Consider the following 23506-nt stretch of genomic DNA (forward strand, 5'->3'; position numbering starts at 1 on the left):
TACTGCTTTGCATTGGATTTGCCATTTCAAACAATCTTTTGGGAAGTTATTTATTTATACCAAATTCTTAGACTCCTATCACAGAGGAGACTGGTTGCTAGAATGTATTTAGTAATGTATCCAGGATGCTGTATTGGCATCTAAACTATAACCCCAGGCCCTGATTTTTCCTAGTCTAATTGAAAATGCCGCAGAATACATGATTTCAGTGATGTTAGATGAAGCCCTCCTCCCCCCCCCCCCAAAAAAAAAGCAAAACTGGATCAATTTTGATTGGCAGTTTGCCCAAATTTTCAACATGAGAATGAGAAATCTAATCAGTGTGCAGTACTGTTCAGGAAGTGATACTGCCATTATAGCTAGGTCGCTAACTTGGCCCTAAGCTATAGCTCTGGGGAACCTGAATTCTGTATTTGGTGGAGAAGAACACATTTCTAACTCCTGACTTCAGTTACTTTAACCAGGCTTCAGAGTATCTTGAAACCTCAAGCAGATGAGCCTTAGGTTATTCAAAGCCAAGAATATTAAATGGTAGAAGAGTCCCTAGATAACAGGTGGTAGGAAAAGTCCTTGAGATTAGGCCTCCATTGGAAACCATTTTACCCTGGGATTACGTGTAACAGGTGTGGATAATAGCAGATTCTGAATGGTTTTCTGTGGAATAGTTTGGGGGCCCTCAAAGTTAGCTGGCTTGCTCATTTGAAATGGATGCTATGCCTTCTCTATAGTGTCTAAAATAATGGTAATTTAGATGTGTCTTTATATGTGAGTTTTTTACTGCTAAAATTTTATTTTAGCTGTAACTAACAGGTGAAATCACAGTGAAGGCCATCATAAAGACTTAATACATAGTAGAAATACTCCCATGTGCCAGATATGTCTCCTTAGAAATAGAACTTTGTGGCTCAGATTATCTTTCATTGTAACAGTTTCTGTCTATGCTTTGCCAAAGGACTGCCTTTGTTCAGTCCTTAGATACAGCATTTTTCCTCAACCTGATTTGTCATCTTTCACAAGGTTAGACTAATTCAGTATCCTGTGAAATCTGGATCACAGATCACTGCATGAAAGTTACCTGGAACGTAAAAATGCTGATCCCTGGACCCATGCCTAGGTATTCTTATGCTTAGAACTGGGCCCCAGAATCTGTATTTCAGCAATATCCCATGTAGTTTTCTTTTTTTTTTTTTTAATTTTTTTTTTAATTTTTATTTATTTATGATAGTCACACAGAGAGAGAGAGAGAGAGAGGGGCAGAGACACAGGCAGAGGGAGAAGCAGGCTCCATGCACCAGGAGCCTGACATGGGATTCGATCCTGGGTCTCCAGGATCGCGCCCTGGGCCAAAGGCAGGCGCCAAACCACTGCGCCACCCAGGGATCCCTCCCATGTAGTTTTCATTCATGCACACTAAAGTCCTAGAGCTAGTGGACTGACTGCAGCACATTCGGTTAGAGGTGATGGAGGAGGACAGCATTGCATCATTTTCCCCCTCAAGTGCGTTTGCATTTGTTTTAGTCCTCCATCCTACAAAAGCTTCGGGAAGTTAATTGGGCACTGGCTGTTGCCCCTGTTTTACAGATGAGAAACCCACTTGAGAGAGGCTATTATTGACTTGCCTGAGGACAGTTGATGTCTGCCTTGGACCTAAAATCAAGCTTAATGATACCTTCTTTTTATTTTTGCCCCTTAGACCAGGCTGCCTCAAGTGTCATTGAGCCTGGTAGCTAACAGCTCCTCTCATTTCAAGTCCTTGGGCCCATTCCCGTGGCTACTGTATGCCAAAATACCATAGTTGGGAAGAAGAAAGTTCTTGAGAATCGTGTGTTTGCCACTTTTTTATTGGATTCTCAGCCCTTCTTTTAACTCATACTCTTTAGCAGGAGACTTGACGTCAGTGGTTTTCTCTCTCAAGTGATTTTGCCCGGGAATGTGATCTAGCAATGTATCTATTTCAAAATTTCTTTACAACAGAGAAGAATGGCTGGTGGTGGTGTGGAAAGGTTGGAGGACCTGAGCTGTAGTTCTCATCCTTATTTTTTTTTTTAATCTTTTTTTTTTTTTAAGATTTTATTTATTTATTCATGATAGAGAGAGAGAGAGAGGCAGAGGCACAGGTAGAGGGAGAAGCAAGCTCCATGCAGGGAGCCCAACGTGGGATTCGATCCCGGGTCTCCAGGATCGCGCCCTGGGCCAAAGGCAGGCGCCAAACCGCTGCACCACCCAGGGATCCCCCTATCCTTATTTTTAAGTGTCCTTGATTCTGCTCTGACTGCTCTTCAGCTTCCCTGGTTCCTCTTAACTTGCTTGTACGCTGGGAGATGGATGTTGTCCAGGAGTTGTAGCTCAGGCCCTTTTCTCTTGGCTTTCCTTTGGCTTAAGGGGGTACAGATGTACTTCTCTATTCTCAGATCTATGTATTTATCCCCCAAGTGTCCCCTAAGCTTCCTATGCAGAATCACGTTTCCAGATTGTCTATACTAGCACCCAGGAGTGATCAGTAACTTCTTTTTCCTCATCTTTTTCATCAAGGGATCTCCCTAGTGGGTCCTGCCCCCAAAATTTTCAGCATTGCTTGAAACTGGGCCCTAATCTTAGGAGCTAGTTTGTGCAGAAGTCTCCATATTTCCCCATTTTATTTCATCCTCTATATTGTCAGGTATCTTTTAAAAAACAAATCTGATCACTTCCTAGTTTAAAGATTGGAATAAAGCCCAACCCTGTCAGTATCACATGAAAAGCCCTTTATTGGGTCTTTCCAGTGTTTATTCTCATTGATTTTCTAATGTTTTCTCTCCTTTTTCTAATCTTTTAAAATGTTTGTATACTCTCCTCTTTCTCAAGTCCCTTTCTACCTTTCTAATGCTCTCATCTCTTTTTTCGGAGTTTTTACCATGTCCTCGTCACTCCATGCTGTACGGCACTGTTTCCAGCCCCTTTGTCCATCCAGCTTAAATCCCCACCCTCCTCCTCCCCAAAAAAATCCCAAAACCACCCCCACTATCCTAGCTACTTTCTTTCACGGAACTTTTAGATACCTGTATAAATATTTATAGGACATTATAATTGTGTATTTCCAATTGTTCGATGCCATTGCCTTCAGGGCAGGTATTGCTCAGTTCCCTTTTATAGCCCCCTATAGTGTATAGTATCTTGCACATAGTAGGAACTTGGGAAATACAGGTGAATGAATGTTAAGCCCTGTGAGTTTTTTGTTTTGTTTTGTTTTTAATTAAAGGTGGTCACTGAAATAAAGTCTCTAGACATTATCTCCCTTCCTCAGGGAAGAAGGCTGAAAACCTTCACAAGCAGATGGTTAGCCTGTTCAGTTGTTGAAAGGTGATTTAAAAACCATTATCAAAAAAAAAATAAAAAAAATAAAAACCATTATCACTAGCTTTTTCTAGTACCAAACACTCCGACTAACAGGAAGATTTCCCTGTATCCAAATGGAAATTCTTCCTTCCAGCATACATGCATTTTGTCTTGTTTGCACTAGAGAACAGCTGGTACGTAATTCAGGCTGGTGTTTCTGGGTCCTTTTTATTCTCGTGTTCTTCTGTGCCAGTTTCCATAGCACAGAGAGGGACCTGATAGGGGTGGGTGGCTGGCTGGAGATTGGGAGGCAACAAATGTTTATGCCTCTTGAGGAGTTGGAAGGATTGGTAGGCATCTGAAATTTTTCTATTTATATAATGAACAAATAAATGGAGGTCAACAGGTAGTGAGAAGTGAGTGAAAAAAACGAGTAATGAAAGGTTTCGGAAATGATTTTTAAAAATTTATTGAGGTATAATTGAAATACTAGTATATTAGTTTCAGTTGTGGAACACAGTGATTTGACATTTGTGGATGTTGTGAAATGGTCATGATAGTAAGTCTAATTACTGTTTATCACCTTGCAGAGTTAATAGTTTTATTTTATTCCCATGGTCTACATCACATCCCCATGACTTACTTATTTTATAACTAGGAATTTATACTTCTACTTTTTAATCCCTTCTACCCATTTCGTTCCCCCCCCTTCCAAGGAAAAATTTTTTTAAGGTTTTATTTATGTATTCATGAGAGGGGGGGGCACAGGCAGGTAGAGAGGCAGGCTCCTTGAGGGGATCCCCATGTGGGACTCGATCCCGGGACTGCATGACTATGCCTTGAGCCAAAGGCAGACGCTCAACCATTGAGCCACACAGGCTCTCTAGGAAATGTTTTTTTAAACAGACATGAAGTTATTTAGTATTTATTCACGCGAGCTAGCGTATATTAAAGGGTTTTCTGTGAGGGTACATGCACATGGACCAGACTAATAAGGAACTCCACAGCTGGAAGGTGTGGAAACTGCCAATTTCTGACCCAGGACACATGTTCTGCTCTCTCTGCATGTGCTGCTACTTCTACTTTTCATCCACCTCATAACTGTGGGGACAGCATGGCTTTGCCTTGCCACTGCCCTTCCAGCCTGGTCTCTCACTCCTCTCTCCGTCTCTGTCTCTCTCAAATTAAGATATAATTCACACAACACAAAATCTACCCTTTTAAAAGTGCACAACTCAGTGACTTTTACTATATCCACAAAGTTGTGCAGCTTGTCACCACTGTCTTATTCCAGAACACTTTTATCACCTCCAAGAAAAAATTCTATGCCTCGTAGCAGTCATCTCCCTACCCCCCAGTTCCTATTCCTACGCATCTGTTATAGATTGGTCTGTTCTGGAAATTTCACATAAATGAAGTCACACAATGTGTAGCTTTTGGCAATTGTCTTCTTTCACTTGGTATCATGTTTTTAGCCTTCATCTGTGTCATAGCATGACCTCCGTTACTTCTTGCCACTGCCCTTTTATCTTGTTAACTTACGCTATCTCTAGATGAAACTTTCCCACTTCTGACTTCACCACTGCCTATTTCTCTTAGCCAGTTCCAGATTCTTTAGAGCAGTATTCTGTACCATAGAAGTTTCTATGATGATAAAAATGTTCTGTATCTCGGGATCCCTGGGTGGCGCAGCGGTTTGGCGCCTGCCTTTGGCCCAGGGCGCGATCCTGGAGACCCGGGATCGAATCCCACATCGGGCTCCCGGTGCATGGAGCCTGCTTCTCCCTCTGCCTGTGTCTCTGCCTCTCTCTCTCTCTGTGACTATCATAAATAAATAAAAATTAAAAAAAAAAATGTTCTGTATCTCTCCTGTCCTGTGCAGTAGCCGCATGTGGCCAGTGGCTATTGTCTTGCTCATTGCATCTCTAAGGAACAAGCCAAGCCTGCCTTTCTGTTTTAAGAATAAGTCAGCTTTCTGGCTAGTCAGTAGATTAGTTGCTAGATTAAGATCCACGCCATAGTCTAGTTAGGGGGGGTCAGGGGATAGGAAAGAGGGACAGAACATCGACTGCCTCCCTGAGCTGGGCCTGGGGCCAGGAAGTTTTGAGAGAGATAGGAGAAAGAGAAAGGAGGGTTCAAGAATTCTGAACAGAAGTGTGCTTTCAATATAAAGCTCTTTGTTTTCTCTCTCCCGTTTCGCTTCCAAATTGTTTCGTTTATTTTCCTATGCCATGTTCCATCAAGAATCATGATGGACAAGGCAGCCTCTGGTCCTGATTTTTCATAATTTCTCATTCTTAATGATTCTGCTAGAAGCAGAAACATAAAAAGAGATGTGAGTTGGTGCTATACTTCTCCCCTAAAACACTTGCTCCCTCCTCATCTCTCTTCTTCCCTCACTGCTACAGGCCCTGCTTTTCCCCTCTTCCATCCTACTCTCTGGTCAATACTTTCACAGAGGATAAGAATTTCCATAGATTTGCCTCTTAGGAATGACAAGGGACAGTAAAGGTACTTCTCCAGGGGGCTGCTAAATTCACTGGTCTTGAGTAGTTATAATATCAGAAATTTATGATCACTGACTCTGAGGGGCTCTCCATCAATGGGGAGGTAAGGCACACATTTGAGAGTGTTTTTAGTGATAATGTAGAGTAAATGCCATACATGGATGATGTGGGTCCTTGCCATATCACACGAAGAGTCTTGTCCCCATGTGACTTTTTTTGTGCAGTGGTAACTTTTAACTAAGGACAACACGCATGCTGGAAGTATGTGTGGAAGGTTGAGGTTAGAAGAACATTCTCTTCCAACACAATAACAGTTGATACCCGCATTTTCCTTATTCACCAACATATACCACATTTCACACAGCATCTGGTCCTATATAAGTAAGTGCCGTGCCCAGTATTTATTAGAGGAAGAAATAAGTCAATGCAAAACTCCAGCTACATGATGTCCACAGCATCTTCAACCTGGCCTGATAATTACTTAGTCTAGTTATTATAAAAGTTTCAAAAGGGTTAAGTTTGAAGATTTTCCCTGGTCCTTAGCATTGAATAGCACTGGTCTAGGGGATTCTTCCGGCTAGTGAATTGGTATACCCTGGGGGAAAGGATGGTTTGTAGAGTGGGTGGACACGAAGAAATGGAGAAAGATTTGTAAAGAGAGAAAGGGAGGGCATTTGTCTAGAATGCCGAGTCTCCACTGCACGTTTAGATAAACTCTAAATCACATATATATATATTGACTATGCTTATCCTTTTGCACTAAACTGTGATGTAGAAAATTTGGAAATGACACACAAATGCAGACAGAAAGGCTAGACTGAGAGCTGTTGTTGCTAGTATAATTATGAATTAATAAACTCCTGCCTCTTCTCAAAAATAGTGTCAGCATCCTTATCATCAGAACATATTCTGAACACCATTTGGGTTCTCTGTTAACCCTCCCTGGAATAGCAACATGATTAAAGACTAGCAGCATTTTAATAAAATAATATTAAAGCTGATAATTAAGCCTGTTGGTGGCAAGTTGTAGGGACCGACAACCATTGTTTCATTAGTTACAGAGCTTTTTTTAAAATCATAGTAGCATGATTTCTGTTAGAACACTGGGATTAAGCTTCTATAAGCAACTACAGTATATTTTTACAAACTTGCCACAAATGGTTTGAATTAGTAAAGGAAGCCAATAAAAGAATGCATTTCAAAACACTTGGGCAAAAAAAGGATATTGATCTTCTGAGAATCAAATAATCACAGGAGATCCTAGCTGCTCTTTAATGTGTGAGCTCTCTTTGTGCACAATGTTCATTTTTGTCAGGATTAGTTGCTTAAACTAAAGGGAGAATTGTTAAGAACAAGAAATTGCTCCCATCCCACATCTGAATATTTCTTTGAACCAGCTGCTGTACTAGGTGTGGCTGTAAGAATGAATAGCAAATAAAACAGCTTCTGCCTTCAAGGAACTGTCAGTCTGGTTGGGAGAGGTAGATATAGCCAGATTATGCTAAACAGTGATAAATACTGTAATGAAGGTGGAAATTTAGTACAGTTTAAGTCCTGACGGAACTGATCGAATTAACCTGAAAGCATATGGGAAACCTTCACAGACATTGTGACAAGAGTCAGTCTATATATGCCATTTGTCTTACACCTTTGATATTTAGTGTGAGATTCAGGAAAGGTAATGTGTAAATAGCTCCGGTGGGGTTCAGTTATAAGAAATTTGGAATTAACAGGGTGCCTGCATGGCTCAGTCTGTTAAGCATCTGACTCTTGATTTCAGCTCAGGTTGGGATCTCAGAGTCGTGGAAACCATGCTCACTGGGGTGTCTGCTCAGGAGTCTCCCGACTCCCTCTGCCCCTCCTCGTGCTCTTGTGTGTGGTGCTCGCTCGCATGCACGCGTGCGCGCTCTTGCTCTCAATCAATCAAATCTTTAAAGAAAATAAATTTAGGAGTTAAAATACAGAGATTGAGCTACCTGCCATAGATCCAGCATTCTCAGGGATCTTCAGATATTGTTGAGAAGATAGCAGTGATGGAAAAACTATTATTTTTCCTTTAAAGAAAACTAGCATTTTCCTTAGGGTTGATATTAGGACACGGCAAATTTGAATATGCTAGCGATTTGGAATTTAAGTTGTTAATGGTTGAGCAAGATCTTAGGCAGTGGTAGGAAAAGGACTTTGATTCTTTCTCAGTGGAAACATTTGTAGTCCAGGAATGAATCCTCTTAGGTTCTTGTCGGTGGGGAGGGGATAACAAAGAAGGTATTAAGTAGGAGCATTACAAGTTTGATGTGATAGGACTGTGACTGTTTAAAAGGCAAAGCTTTGTTTCCATCTGGGAGAGGCAGAACTCAAGAGCATGGGGACTAGGCCTGAGACATCAACATTCAAAAGCCAACTTTCTCCCTCTCCCCGCTCCACTTCCCCCAGCCCCTGCCCCAAAGTGGGATTCAGACTCAACAACCCTGAGATTGTCACATGCTCTACTGATGACTGAGCCAGCCAGGAGCCCCAGGCTGACATTAACTCATTTCTTAGCTCAGGCCTTGGAAATCAAGTGCTTCTGTTTTAACATCTACTAAAAGAAAACTTTTCACCTGTCATTGTATACATAGGGAGTTTTGAATCTTACCCATAATCAGTAGTCCTTTGTGATTTTTGTGCACGTTTTTTTAAAGTTTTGTTAACTGTGCTTCAAAACTGAAAACTTCAGGAACTTTACGTCTTAAGTTCTTCTGAAAATGTACATGGTAGATAAGGAATAAGTGATACTTGGTTCCTTAGTTAAAACCCAGAATGTCCTAATCAGAATTGTGACTTCATTTTGGGATCTAATGGAAGGCATGGCCATGGTGAAGGGGAGGACCAGGGAACTCTGGTATATTGAATGGCAGTAGTGAAAAGAAGTAGAATTCTTTCCCCCTACTTTTTCAGGAAGTAGTTGAGATCTTTAAAGGAAAAAAAAGAAAAACACCTCCCTTTGGAGAGTACTGTGAATACATAATGGAAACTATATTTTGTTTCATGCAGCTCCAAGAAAATGAACGGCACCCTGGACCACCCAGACCAACCGGATCTTGATGCTATCAAGATGTTTGTGGGCCAGGTTCCGAGAACCTGGTCTGAGAAGGATTTGAGGGAACTCTTTGAACAGTATGGTGCTGTCTATGAAATCAATGTCCTAAGGGATAGGAGCCAAAATCCTCCTCAGAGCAAAGGTAAGGGCTTTGGGTTTTATAGGTAATTTCTGTCATGTGCTTGCCAGAATGCTCCTCTGGTCACATTCCAAGGGAAGAAGTATGTCCTTTTATAGTAGTTATCTTCCAGCCCAAACACATTAAATGGCATAAAAATAAAAAGTTAAGGTGACATCATGAGGATAATTTGTAAATTGGATTGTAGGCGGCCCTTTGCAAGAGCTCTAAATTCAAGAGACAGACTCATGAGTGTGTGTGTGTTGTGTGTGTGTCTTTCTCTCTTTTTATGTGAATGTCTCTTGATCTTGGAGATTGAGTGACAAAGTTGACATAAACTAACCACATAAGGTTTTCTTTGGTGTTTTGGCTAGAGTAAGCTGAAAGAAAAAGACTGTCCAGGGATGCCTTCGTGGCTCAGAGGTTAAGCATCTGCCTCTGTCTGTGTGTCTCTCATGAATAAATAAACAAAATCTTAAAAAAAAAAAAAAAAAAGACTGTCCACACCCTATGTATGGCTTTCTGTTAGTGTTACAGAGGCCTGGCAGGATGGCTTAGCAACCAGGAGGGACCTGTTTGTAGGTAACCTGTTTGTTGTAGCCTACAAAATGAATGGAAGAAAGGCTGAGATACTTCCAGAAATACCTAGCAGAGTAGAAACTTCATAGCAATGGTAGAAAAGTCATTAGCTTTGCCCTGTACATGCACATACAATATTCTTTTCCAAATAATGGATTTCAGAATAATTTTCAGTGGAAGCTTTTCTATGGTGCAAATGTGAACAGCAGGATTTTTTTTTTTTTTTTAAGATTTTATTTATTCATGAGAGACAGAGACATGGGCAGAGGGAGAAGTAGGCTCCCTGCAGGAAGCCCAAGGTGGGGCTCGATCCCAGAACCTCAGGATCACACCATGAGACAAAGGCAGACACTTAACCACTGAGCCACCCAGGCATCCCAAGCAGGATTGTTTCTTTGTTTTTTTTTTTTTTTTAAGATTTTATCATTTTATTTACTCATGAGAGACACAGAGCAAATGAGAGAGAGGCAGAGGGAGAAGCAGGCTCCACACAGGGAGCCCGACGTGGGACTCGATCCCGGGTCTCCAGGATCAGACCCTGGGCTGCAGGCGGCGCTAAACCGCTGCGCCACCAGGGCTGCCCGGATTGTTATGTTTGAAGCCAGCTTAATAACAGAGGGTCTAGAAGCAGAGAAAGTATTTTCTTTTTGTGGCGTAGTTAACCTAAAATGTAAAGCATTATAGTTTCTGAAAATGACTGGCAGTATAACATGCAGTAATCTAAAATCTTAATTGCAGAGTGATTTTGAAAGGAATCAATATTGTATCTCATAGGGCTAGAAGCCCATATTTATAAGACACACTTCTCCCCTCACATCCCTAATAAAGATAAAAGCACAAAATCTGCAGATCTCCTCAGGGCCATGTGCTGTTAGAAGCTTAATTATATTTGATGAGAACCGAAAGTCCAGAAAAAAGATATTAAGAGTTTCTTGCTCTTTAGTCATTTTATAATTTAATAAGTGGTCATTATGTTTGAGGCATATGGTAGAAATTGACTACAATGTAAGGAATGATTTATTCTTAGAAAGAATAAGTTAGTTCCTGGTAGACTATAAGCCGCAAGAGTGCCGGGCCCATTTCTTTTTCTGTTCCTGAGGGTCTTGCCCAGCACACTACCTGGTGCTCCAAGTAGGGGAGCTTGAATGGCATGGTACTGTGACATTTGTAAGGGAAGTTCTCTTTCCCAGAGAAGTTAGAGGAGCAGCTAAGGAATTTTAGTAGAATTCAGAGACTATAACAATAAGGAAAATGTGTAGAAAGTAACGGGGGTTTTTTTTTGCCTCACTCTCCCCCTCCTCTCTTTCTCTCCCTCCTTTGGAGTGGGGGTGTGTGCTAATTTTAATAAACCCAGCCTTCTCTTTGAAGTTGCGGTATGTCCCTGGTGGAGGCAGTGCTGTAGGAATTATCTGCTTCCAAAGGACTGGTTTGATTTGGTGAAATTTTGTTTATTGCAGGGTGCTGTTTTGTTACATTTTACACCCGCAAAGCTGCATTAGAAGCTCAGAATGCTCTTCACAACATGAAGGTCCTCCCAGGGGTAAGAAAGCTCCTACTAATAAGTGGAACTGTGGTGGTTTTGACATATGGAACATACTTAGACATGTCAGGCACACACTGAAAACCATTTTGGGAAAAAGGTGACTGCCACAGAGATTGATATAAAGGAAGACATGAAGGGAACATTAAAAAGAAGATAGGCTGAAAGTCGTTTGTTTTCTCTTAGCCAACAGAATTTCGACTTCTTGATTCACATTCTGTCTGATATTTTGGGAAGAAATGATTGTGAGGCAGATGTGAGGTCAGAGAAAACTCTTGAGGCTCTAGTTTTGATACTTGCCTTTAGAGTCCTATTTCTGAATGCTCTCAATGTGTACAGTGATATTTGTGTGTTTTCCTTTTTAGATGCATCATCCTATACAGATGAAACCTGCTGACAGTGAGAAAAACAATGGTAAGCAATGGTGTTAAGCCCCCTCCCCTTATAAGATTTCTTCTACTTTACTGTTCGTTCTGTTGGCATCTGGATTGTATTTGCTTTAAGCAATTGTTTTTTGTTTTTTTAATTGACACCTAAGGAACATAAAACATTATGTTTGTTTCTGGTGTGCAGTATAACTATTCAGTACTTGTATGTATTTGAAATGATCACCCATGATAAGTGAGTTATACTATCTGTGAACATTCCAAAAATGTTATTCTTTTGATGAGAATTTTTAAGATCTACTTTCTAGGCAACTTTCAAATATGCAGTATAGTACTATTAACTAAAGTTACCACGCTAAATTATTTTCTAATGGGAAGTTTGTACCTTTTGATCTTTTTCTTTTCAGCCTTTTTGCCCACTCCCATATGTCCAGCCCTTGGCAACCACCAATCCTGTTCTGTGTATTTGTGAATCTGGGGTTTTTTTTTTTTTTTTTTTTTTAAGATTTTATTTATTCATGAGAGGCCCAGAGAGAGAGAGAGGCAGAGACACAGGCAGAGGGAGAAGCAGGCTCCACACAGGAAGCCCGATGTGGGACTCGATCCCGGGTCTCCAGGATCACACCCCAGGCTGCAGGCGGCGCTAAACCGCTGTGCCACCGGGGCTGCCCTGTTTTTTAAGATTTTATTTATTTATTCATGAGAGACAGACAGAGAGAGAGAGGCAGAGACATAGGCAGAGGGAGAAGTAGGCTCCATGCAGGGAGCTGGATGTGGGACTCCATCCCGGGACCCCAGGACCACACCCTAAGCCCAAGGCAGATGCTCAACCACTGAGCCACCCAGGCATCCTTTTTTGTTTGTTTTTAAGATTTTAAATATAAGTGAGATCATGGAGTATCTTTGTCTTAACTTACTTCACTTAGCATAATGTCCTCCATTCTTTCTTATGGCTGAATATGGGAGTGTGTATGTGTGTACTCCACATTTTCTTTATCCAGTTATCTGTTGATGGACACTTAGGTTGTTTCCATATCTTGGCTATTGAAAATAATGCTGCAGGGACACCTGGGTGGCTCAGCAGTTGAGCGTCTGTCTTCAGTTCAGAGCATGATCCTAGAGTCCCAGGATCGAGTTCCACATTGGGCTCCTTGCATGGAACCTGCTTCTCCCTCTGCCTGTGCCTCTGTCCCCTGCCCCCCGTCTGTGTCTCTCATGAATAAATAAATAAAATCTTTCAAAAAAAGAAAAAACATATGTGGTAAAACATTTTAAAAAAGAGAAAAAATAAATAAAGAGAAAATAATGCTGTAGCAGATATGGGTATGCAGTTTTTTCTTTTTTTTCAAGATTTTAAAGTAATCTCTACACCCAGTGTGGGACTCAGACTCACAACCCCAAGGTCAAGAGTTGCACAGTCCATTGACTCAGCCAGCCAGGTGCCCTGGGGCGGGGGCTGGGGGGGGGGCAGCTTTTTGAGTTAGTGTTTTCATTTTCTTCAGCTAAATACACAGAAGTGGAATTGTGGGATCATATGGTAGCTCTCTCTCTAATTTTTTGAGGAACCTCCATATTATTTTTTTTATAGTGGCTGCAACCAGTTTATATTCCCACCAGTGGTACACAAAGGCTCTCTTCACATTCTCACTAACTCTTGTTATTTCTTGTCTTTTTGATTATAGCCATTCTAACAGGTGTGAGGTGTTACTCATTCTGGTTTTGATTTGTATTTCCTTGATAATTAGTGATGTTGATCATCTTTGCATATATCTGATGGCCATCTCTATGTCTTTGGAAAAATATCTGTTCAGATTCTCTGCTCATTTTTTTAAAAATTTTTATTTATTTATGATAGTCACAGAGAGAGAGAGAGGCAGAGACACAGGCAGAGGGAGAAGCAGGCTCCATGCACCGGGAGCCCGACATGGGACTCGATCCCTGGTCTCCAGGATCGCGCCCTGGGCCAAAGGCAGGCGCCAAACCGCTGCGCCACCCAGGGATCCCTCTGCTCATTTTTTAACTAGATGTTTTGTTTTGTTTGCTAGCTATTGAGTTGTATGAGTTTTTTCATATATATATCTTAGATATTAACCCTTTATCAGATAGATGATTTGCAGATGTTTTCTTCAATTCAGTAAGTTGCCTTTGCATTTTGTTGAGGGTTTCTTGGCTCTGTAGAAGCTTTTTTTTTTTCTTTTTTTCTTTTTTTTTTTTGTTAATAGATTTTATTTATTTATTCATTTGGGAGAGAGCACATCTGTAGGGAGCCTGACATGGGACTCGATTCCAGGACCCCAGGATCACGACCTGAGCCAAAGGCAGACGCTCAACTGACTGAGTCACCCAGGCACCCCCCACCCCTTTAATAGATTTTATTTATTCATTTGAGAGAGTGTAGAAGCTTTTTTGTTGTCTTTGTTTTTGGAATCATATCCAAAAACTTCTTCCCTAAGATCCATGTTAAGGATTAAGGAGCTTTACTACCTGTGTTTTCTTCTAGGAGTTCTGTGGTTTGGGGTCTTTTATGGTTTTAGGTTTTATTGTTTCAGGTATAATCCATTTTGAGTTTGATAGAAGATAGTACTCCAGTCCACTAAGTAATCTATCATGTAAATTGTTTTTTTTTTTAATTTAAAATAAATATGGTGGGGATCCCTGGGTGGCACAGCGGTTTGGCGCCTGCCTTTGGCCCAGGGCGCGATCCTGGAGACCCGGGATCGAATTCCATGTCAGGCTCCCAGTGCATGGAGCCTGCTTCTCCCTCTGCCTGTGTCTCTGCCTGTGTCTCTGCCTGCCTCTCTCTCTCTCTCTCTCTCTCTCTCTCTCTCTCTCTCTGTATGACTATCATAAATAATAAATAAATGAATGAATGAATAAATAAATAAATGGTGAATAATGAGATAAATAGAGTTGATAGTTAAACAGTATAAGAACATTTTAGAATAAACTGGAATGTCTTTTTTTTTAAGATTTTATATATTTATTCATGAGAGACAGAGAGAGAGAGAGGCAGAGACACAGGCAGAGGGAGAAGCAAGCTCCATGCAGGGAGCCCGATGTGGAACTAGATCCTGGATCTCCAGGATCTCATCCTGGGCTGAAGGCAGCGCTAAACCGCTGAGCCACCCGGGCTGCCTGATCAATATAATTTCTTATGGACAGAAATGGGGTTGGGGAGATGGACAAGTTGGGAAGGAGAACTTAATCTTCAAGAGAATAATCAGAGGGCGCCTTGGTGGCTCGGTTGGTTGTCTGCTTTTGGCTCGGTTCATGAACTCAGGGTCCTGGGATCGAGCCCTATGTCAGGCTCCTGCTCAGCAGGGAGCCTGCATCTCCCTCTCCCTCTGCCACTCCCCCTGCTCATGCTCTCTTACCCTCTCTCTCTCTTTCTCTCTCTCAAATAAATAGAATCTTAAAAAAAAAGATGAAGAATTAGAAAAGGAAAGTGACAGTCACACTCACTGAAAGATATGTTGTGTTCTCTTGTCCTATCAGTTAAGCTTGAAAACTTTTCCTTTGGTACAGTAGTACTACTAGTAAGAGCAAACATAACCAAGTGCTAGGCAAGCTTCTGAGTGCTTTGCATTTAATACCTAAAGCTACCCTGAGGTAAACACAGTTACCCTTATTCATCATAAGTGACAGTCACGGAATGGTTAAGTAACTTCCCCAAGATCACAAAACTACAGTATTTTATCTAAATGCTTCCAGTTTTAATTTTAAGATACAATTTATTATAAAAGAAGGTGGTAAAATAAATGATGAAAAAATGTTTACCTTAGAATCCAAGCAATACAGTATAAAAGGCATAGAGCCAGGATTCAAATATAGACAGTCTGACTCCAGAGTCTATTCTACACCACCTCTTATAGTAATACTGTTCAAGCCTTTTGTGTTTTACTTTCTTAGCAGTGGAAGACAGGAAGCTGTTTATTGGTATGATTTCCAAGAAGTGCACTGAAAATGACATCCGAGTCATGTTCTCTTCATTTGGACAGATTGAAGAATGCCGGATATTACGGGGACCTGATGGCCTGAGCCGAGGTGGGTACATTTTTAGCTTTTAAAGATTCTTGCCTTAAATTGGAGTCTCTTTTAGTTGAACCAGTGGAACCAGAGATCCCTGACCAACATGGCCATGTCATGATGGAGAGTTTGGGCGTGGTGTTGTAAATCTAGGTCCCATCATGGCTCCTCTTATCAGTTGATTCCTTTCAAATTGTCCCAACCCTCTAAGGAGTCTGCACTATGCACTTCAATTTCATGTGTTAAAATTTTCTCTTTTTGTGCTTGAGAGGTCCTTAATGCCAAAATGGAACACTTTCTTAAGAGGAACTAGAGGATTATGATTCCTCCTTTTATCCCTTTATCAAGCACTTTCTTTTCTATTGTGCTTCCCTGGTTTTTCATGAAAGCACTTATCACTGTTACGATATATCTGTCTCCTCCACTAGATCTTAAACTCCTGAAGGCAGGAACAATAACTGTATTGCTGGCATAGTACTTGGCACATAGTAGGTGCTCAGTAAATGTCTATCAGATAATTAATAAGCAAATGAATGAATGAGTTATTGACACTTCTCTTACCAGGTTGTGCATTTGTGACTTTTACAACAAGAGCCATGGCACAGACGGCTATCAAGGCAATGCACCAAGCACAGACCATGGAGGTAGGGAGCAGATTGAATGAAAGGGAAAGTTCCCTTAGCCTGAGAGTACTAGGACAGTTGGCCATCAAAGCTCTGCAGCATGTACAGCATCTGATTGCCCTAAAGGTTAAGCAGGATAAAGATCTTAAAGTTAAAAAATGATGCTCTCTTTGAAATTAACATATTAGAAATAGCCCTTTTAAATTTGTGTTTTGCCACTTGTGTCTATCAGGAAGAGAGTCATTTGGCAGTGAATGAAATTAAATTCATCCTGTGTGTCACTGCAAAGGAGGATTTTTTTCCTCACGTAAAAGGAGGAATTTGACCCTTTGGCTTTGGTGTTTTCATAGGGTTGCTCATCTCCCATGGTGGTAAAATTTGCTGATACGCAGAAGGACAAAGAACAGAAGAGAATGGCCCAGCAGCTCCAGCAGCAGATGCAGCAAATCAGCGCAGCATCTGTGTGGGGAAACCTTGCTGGTCTAAATACTCTTGGACCCCAGTATTTAGCAGTGAGTCTTTGTGGTTTGCTTTCTGCAGACTGTGCAAGCTCCCAGCTGTTTCTTCTTGTGCTATCCCTAGCTAATAGTCACAATGGCATTTATGACTTTAACGTCAGAATTTTTTGTAAAACTTCAGGCATTGTAATATTTTTTAAGTTATGTTAGTATATCTATCTTACCATATCTCTCCCCCCCCCTTTCTCTTTTCACTCTTTTCACACATACTGGATTGTATCTTGAGGCTTCTGCTACTACTAAAGTGAAATCCTGATTTTCTGATGTAAAGATTTAGAAATATTTCCTATGTCCCTCTTCCTTCATTTTTTGAAAAGAAAACCCTGAGGGAATCTTAACTACCAAATATCTTTCTCCATAGTTCTTTCTCCCAGATACGGAGGACATCTTTAAAATCCTTATTGAGTCTTCCTTAAGAGTATGATACATGTTTCTTTCTACTGACTGAGAGGTCAAGATATTGACATGGACTTTACTAAATGAGTATTACAGGTGTATATTTGAGTGTACTACATTGTAAATAGATAGATACCCTTTAATTCGATCTCTCTTTTGTTGAATTTGAGTCATGTAGTCCAAAGGCTCCAGTTACTTAGATTTACTAAATCTATAATGTATGTTATAGGGGATCATCGCTGCTTTAACACTTAAAAGAATAGCAGTCAGTACTAGACACATAAAACTATCTCATCTGTGAAACTATCACTGAGGGAAAATAAGTGGTGAAACCAGTAGATTTGTATGGATAGTTCCAAAAATATATACACACAATTATAGTCTTTCACTCTTCATCCTTTAAAACATTGTTTTCTATAGAAACAAAAGAAAGGCAATGATTTCTATCCCCCAGTACTGAGTTTGGCTAATTTGATGCCAAATATGGTTTTCATATTTCTAAAACGTTAGAAGAAATCCCAATTTTCCAGCCAGTATTTCTCTGAAGTCAAAAAGTGTAGATGGTTGGTATATCTCAACAGATTAAATTGCTTCTTAGTGATAGCACATTGCTTATAAGTTCAGAAAATTCAGAGAGATTTTATTCAGTCTTTTGCCAAAATGATAATATGTTGAAAATGGTCTCCATGATTATACATTTGCTCTTCTTAGAGAGTTTGGAGCTCTTTTTAGGGAAGACTCCCCTTTTTATTGCCATTGCCACATTGAACAGTGCATGATGGTATTTGTTGAGAACTGTGGTCTCTGTTTTAGTTAGGCATGATCCCTGCCCTCAGAGCTGTTCTCATTTAGGGAGGAAATGAAAGTGCCAAGTATAGTATGTATGGTCCACCAGTTGGAATTGAGCACATTGCCTGAGGTATTTAAGACAAAGACGTGGATGTATAAATGATAATACGTTATCATTAATTGTAAGGTTCTTTCTGGAATAGGTAGACTTGAACCTGATCTCTTTTGGACTAGAGCAGTGGTTCTTAATCTTTGTGGGGTGTCGACGCCTCTGAGAATCTGATAAAAATTTTGCGTGTACCCTTTTTTTCATTCTGTATCTGAAGGTTTGTGGACCTTCTGAAACCTGTATGAACTAAAGGGTTGCATGATGACAGAGGAGGGAGGTCAGATGTTTATGGGAATAAGCAGGTTTGAATAAAAGATCCAGAAACAAGAATACCAGTTGTCCATAAGGAAAAGTGATTGGCTTTGAATGGAGCAAAGGTTTTCAGCTGGTTTGTTAGATGAAATTTGCTGTTGGCTAAGATAGTGAATGAGGTCATGTAGATCCATAAGCTTATCGACAGGCCCTCTTATTTTGTTAAGGAATAACCATTGAAAGAATATACATTGAACTGATCTCTCAGTCTGTCAATCATTTGGTCATCTGCAATAGTTGGAGACCAATTTGGTGGGGAGGAGATAAATGGGGCTGGGTGGATGTTGGAGAGTATGGAGAAGCTGATTAGTCATGAGTCTTTTGTGCCCAGGAAAGAATGACTTCAAGAAATACCCTGAAATGGTTAGATTTGATAATTAAAATAGTTGTGTGAAGTAGAAATTGGATATCTAGATGGAAACAGTCTGCCAAATAAGATATGTGGCCTGAACTAAGGAGAACTTCGAAGAGAGGAACTAGCAGTGGCAGTCATCCATGTGCAGACTCTCATTGCAGTGGATTGCAAAGCTGCTTGAGTCGAGCTTAGTTCTTTGCTCTCCTTCTGTCCTCTGCTGTGCTGCCTTCTGTTGCCCAGGGACTTGGGCTTGGCTCAATACTCAGTGAACGTATCTGTCTGGGCCAGGGCTTTAGCTGTGTTGTATTGTCCTGTGCTGTCATAAAGCCTCATGTTTTTATTGTGTTGGCTTGGGTTCTTGTCTTCAACTTTCTTCTCTCTGGGGGCCTCTGCACTCTCGCTTTGCTGTGCTGTAGAGTTATCCCAGATGCAGAACCAGCCCTCACTCTCACTCTTGTTCTGTTTTTTGGTGTAATGTCTAGCTTTATTTGCAGCTCCTTCAGCAGACTGCCTCCTCTGGGAACCTCAACACCCTGAGCAGCCTCCACCCAATGGGAGGTAAGTGTTTCACTGCTGTGGAGGAGCAGCAGCAACCAGGCCACCAGACCCAGCTAACAACAGTCTGAGAGTTTTGCACCGTTTGTACAGAAAACAGATGTTTACCCACTCATTACATAAACCTAATGTAAGGTGAACATCCCAGGACTCAACTTCCTTTTCTCTGGAAGGTGGCTCTTTTAGTTGCTGATGTTAAGATTGCCCTGGGGTTTTCTGATGCTCCTCACCCCCTTAAGTCTGTTGAGGAGGGAGATGGAAAAGAACTGTTAGCATGAGTAGACTTATCTGAGGCCATTTTTATAAGGAGAAAATTGCAGGAACTTTGTTTCCACAATAAAGTGACTTTTCAGTGACTTTGAGAAGCCTTAGAAGGCATCCATGCAAATGGCTTACCCAGAAACTACTAGAACCTAGACAGTTTACTTCTTTGTCTTAATACCTGTTATTTCTTAGGTGATTTGCCTTTTGTTGCTGTTAACAGCAATGGTTAAAAATATGGAAAACTTAATTGACACATGCCTGAGTTTATGACAAAATGGGGTTCCATAGGCAAACTTGATGGTGGGGCCATCAGACAAGTTAGTGGAGTAGAGCTTTTCCAGAGCCCCTGCCCCTACCTCTTCTGCAGTGGATTAAGGCTCAGCAAGTGCATCTGAGAAAGGGGTCATCTTAGGTGAACTGCATTTTACTGTTTGAAAAATTTTTATAGTGGTTCACTTTGTCTCAGGGACTTGGAGTTTGCTGTGTTTTTGAAAATTTGCTAGATTATAAATCTGTGTTGTAGTTTAGTTTTTATTCTCACTAACTCTCCCTCCAACCACCACCACCCATCTGCTTTTCCATCATCTAGAAAATTATTTGGAACACACTGTCAGTGCAGTTCAGATTTCTTGCTCCTTTTAACTGTTGCTTGGGTTCTACTTGGAGGTTTTTCCCCTCAGTGTTTTTCTCCTCCTTCTGATGAGTAATCTGATATTCAAGTAGTGGTTTTTCTTTAGTCTTTCTCCTGTTGCTTTTCTTGCGTGCATCCTCCCCTCTCATTACCCTCCCCGCCCCCCGGCCACCTGGATCCTGCTGCATCTTCTGCCTGTGTACCCCCATTGGAAAGAGCAAATCCTCTATAAAATAGGAGGAAGGGGCTAAGATGCAGTCCCATTTTGTGCGACAAATTTTGTCGTTTGTTGTTCTCTTGGACACCTGGCTTTGTGGTAGACCACAGACCTTACCCTCTCTTGATTTCCTAATTGCCAGGCCTTGTTATAAATATTCACTTGGGGTGACATGCTATTGGAGTAGATATCTCTTCTCTTGAAGAAATGATGTCAAGTTTCTTAATGTGTTTGAGTGGTATCTGAATCTTTTTAGAGTCTTGTAGTGTTGCTTGTAAGGCTTATCTAGAATAGTTCCTCTTTGGGACCAGCCTTCACCAATGTGTCTGTCATTGCTGGAAGGGATATAAAGAACCCTTATGTCCTGGCTGATCTCTTGCTTTGGATGTTGCAGGGTTAAATGCAATGCAGTTACAGAATTTGGCTGCTCTAGCTGCTGCAGCTAGTGCAGCTCAGAACACACCAAGTGGTACCAATGCTCTCACTACATCCAGCAGTCCCCTCAGCGTACTCACCAGTTCAGGTAAGTGTGTCATTGGAACCAACGTGCCCTTGTGTGCCTTGGACAGAATCTCAAGAAAGAGGTCTTTCATTTTGGAGAGTGGTTAACATCCATTTCCAAAGGGGTCAGATTATGAACAATTAATGTTCCAGTGTCCTCTTCTTAGAAGAGGTGAAATTTCTTTCTTAGGAGAAGAGAAATTTCATAATATTTAGTTTGTTGTAACTGTCATTTGACTTTATACAGCGACAGTTCTCGGAATCAGTAACTGAAAACCTCTTTATGAAGAGAACGCTTGAGTAGTATCACTCTTATGCTTTGGTTCCTTTTGACACGAGAAGCAAATGTTGCCTTGAGTTTAACACCCAGGTTTCTGATCACAGGGTCCTCACCGAGCTCCAGCAGCAGCAGTTCTGTCAACCCCATAGCCTCCCTTGGAGCCCTGCAGACATTAGCTGGAGCAACAGCAGGCCTCAACGTCAGCTCTTTGGCAGGTGAGGGACAGCCCTTGGATGTCATCAGGCCATTCTTTGTGTAGGGAGCATATTTTAAACAACCACAGTAGGTCACCATTAGAATGAACATGGTGGCCCTATAAAGTTAGAAATAATCATGGGATTTCGAGTCAGGCCTGAGTTAAATCCCACTTTCGCCCCTTAACTAGCTGTAACATATGATAACCACCTTTCTAAGGTCATTTTCTCATCCACAAAGTGGGCATAGAACACTTCAAGGGTTGTTAAGTAAATGAAATCATAGGTAAAGTGCTGAGCACATGGCTTAGTACAGTGTCAGGCATGTAATGTGTTTAAGTAAATATTAGCTGCTATTTTGACAATAAGGTTTACCCACCTCTTGTCCTAGACCACACACTCACCCCTTTCAGTACCCAAACCTGAAACGCTTATTTTACCACATTCCAACTCTGTGAGAAAGTGGCCGAAAAGCCGTAGAGAAAATGGAGCAGGTCATGTTTATTTTTATTTTCTATTTATTTTAAATTTTATTTATTTATTCATGAGAGACACACACACACAGAGGCACAGACACAGGCAGAGGGAGAAGCAGGCTCCATTCCATGCAGGGAGCCTGATGTGGGACTCGATCCCAGGTCTCCAGGACCACACCCGGGACTCAAGGGACGCTAAGCCACTGAGCCACCCGGGCTGCCCGGAGCAGGTCATGTTTAAATGATACTAGTCCTTGGATGGGTTGGGAAAAGGTAATGGGGAGAGCCACACCTGGGTGTGGCATTTTTTAATGTGTCCATGAATGACAAGGCCTGGGGAGTGTCCTAGAGCTGACCTGATTGGTATTCCTCCTCAGGGAGAAACAGAGAGAGAGATAAGGGAGAATTTTGTAGTTCATTTTTGGTATCAGTCGAGTCTTCCTAATATGTTAATCCTGTTCTTCCCCACAACCAAGGGATGGCTGCTTTAAATGGTGGCCTGGGCAGCAGTGGCCTTTCCAACGGCACCGGAAGCACCATGGAGGCACTCACGCAGGCCTACTCGGGAATCCAGCAATACGCTGCTGCAGCACTCCCCACTCTATACAACCAGAACCTGTTGACACAGCAGAGTATTGGTGCTGCGGGGAGCCAGAAGGAAGGTGAGTGTGAAGGGAGGCTGGAGTTAGGGACCAGGGCTGGGAGTGGTGTTTTCTCTACCTGCAGCAGGGCTGAAGGCAGGCCAAAGGCCAGGAGGACCTTTTAGGTGGTCAGACTGACACTTTTCTTTGGCATTGTCAAGGATAGACTGAGAAGCTATATAAACTGTACTATGCTTTTGGAATGTTCTCTGGATGTGGCTCAGATCAGAACCTCTGTTTGCCCTCCTGTGATCGGGCTGCAGGTTTTAGATAAAGAAGCATACTGACCTGTGTTGACAGCATTTGGCAGTTGTTGTCGTCTTTTTCTTCTTCTTCTTCTTCTTCTTCTGCTTCTGCTTCTCCTTCTCCTGCTTCTGCTTTTCCTTCTGCTTCTCCTTCTTCTCCTCCTTCTCCTTCTTCTCCTCCTCCTCCTCCTCCTCCTCCTCCTCCTTCTTCTTTTTTAAAGATTATTATTTGAGAGCAAGAGAGAACATGCCCGGGAGGAGGGGCAGAGGCAGAGGGAGAAGCGGGCTTCCTGCAGGACTCAATGATCATGACCCGAGCTGAAGGCAGACACTTAACTGAGCCACCCAGCTGCCTGTCAGTCTTTGTGTGTGTGTGTGTGTGTGTGTGTGTGTGTGTGTGTGTGTGTGTGTAAATTATCTGTGGATTACAAATTTGTTAGAGGATTTTTTTGAGGGGGGCGTCTAGGAGTCCCTTTTAAGCTCTGTTACTGGGCATTTTCCTCATTTTCTCATCTTTTTTTCCTAATTGAGGACACAAGATGATGAGACAAAAAGAGATACGACCCATGGGTTGATGAATTGGGAAGTGTGTGCTTTGACAAATGGTATTTAAATTCAGGAGAGACTTTTTTTTTTTTTTTTTTTTTAAGATTTTATTTATTCCTGAGAGAAAGAGAGAGAAAGAGGCAGAGACATAGGCAGAGGGAGAAGCAGGCTCCAGGTAGGACTAGATCCCAGGACCCCGAGATCACACCCTGAGCTGAAGGCAGGCACTCCACCACTGAGCCACCCAGGAGTCCCCAGGAGAGACTTTTTAAGCAGAAAAGAGGCCTGCTGGTGGTTTGTATGA

At 41.6% G+C, this 23506-nt stretch overlaps 1 protein-coding gene across 21 annotated transcripts in view; it reads left to right on the top strand.

Moving 5' to 3' along the window:
- CELF1 (CUGBP Elav-like family member 1) overlaps positions 1-23506 on the top strand; it is a 93277-nt gene that overhangs the window by 47767 nt on the left and 22004 nt on the right. For 17 of the 21 annotated variants that reach the window (XM_035701153.2, XM_035701157.2, XM_035701160.2 and 14 more), the window contains 10 exons: positions 8856-9043; positions 11056-11138; positions 11504-11552; positions 15434-15568; positions 16115-16194; positions 16524-16685; positions 19135-19210; positions 20714-20842; positions 21205-21315; positions 22247-22432. In XM_035701153.2, coding sequence (XP_035557046.1) covers positions 8856-9043; positions 11056-11138; positions 11504-11552; positions 15434-15568; positions 16115-16194; positions 16524-16685; positions 19135-19210; positions 20714-20842; positions 21205-21315; positions 22247-22432 — 1199 coding nt within the window. The remainder of the gene's footprint in view (positions 1-8855; positions 9044-11055; positions 11139-11503; positions 11553-15433; positions 15569-16114; positions 16195-16523; positions 16686-19134; positions 19211-20713; positions 20843-21204; positions 21316-22246; positions 22433-23506) is intronic. The other 4 variants (XM_049097046.1, XM_035701150.2, XM_035701149.2 and 1 more) reach the window with 3 other exon arrangements.

The sequence above is a fragment of the Canis lupus genome, chromosome 18 (genome assembly GCF_003254725.2).
Source record: "Canis lupus dingo isolate Sandy chromosome 18, ASM325472v2, whole genome shotgun sequence".
Taxonomy (NCBI): Eukaryota; Metazoa; Chordata; class Mammalia; order Carnivora; family Canidae; genus Canis; species Canis lupus.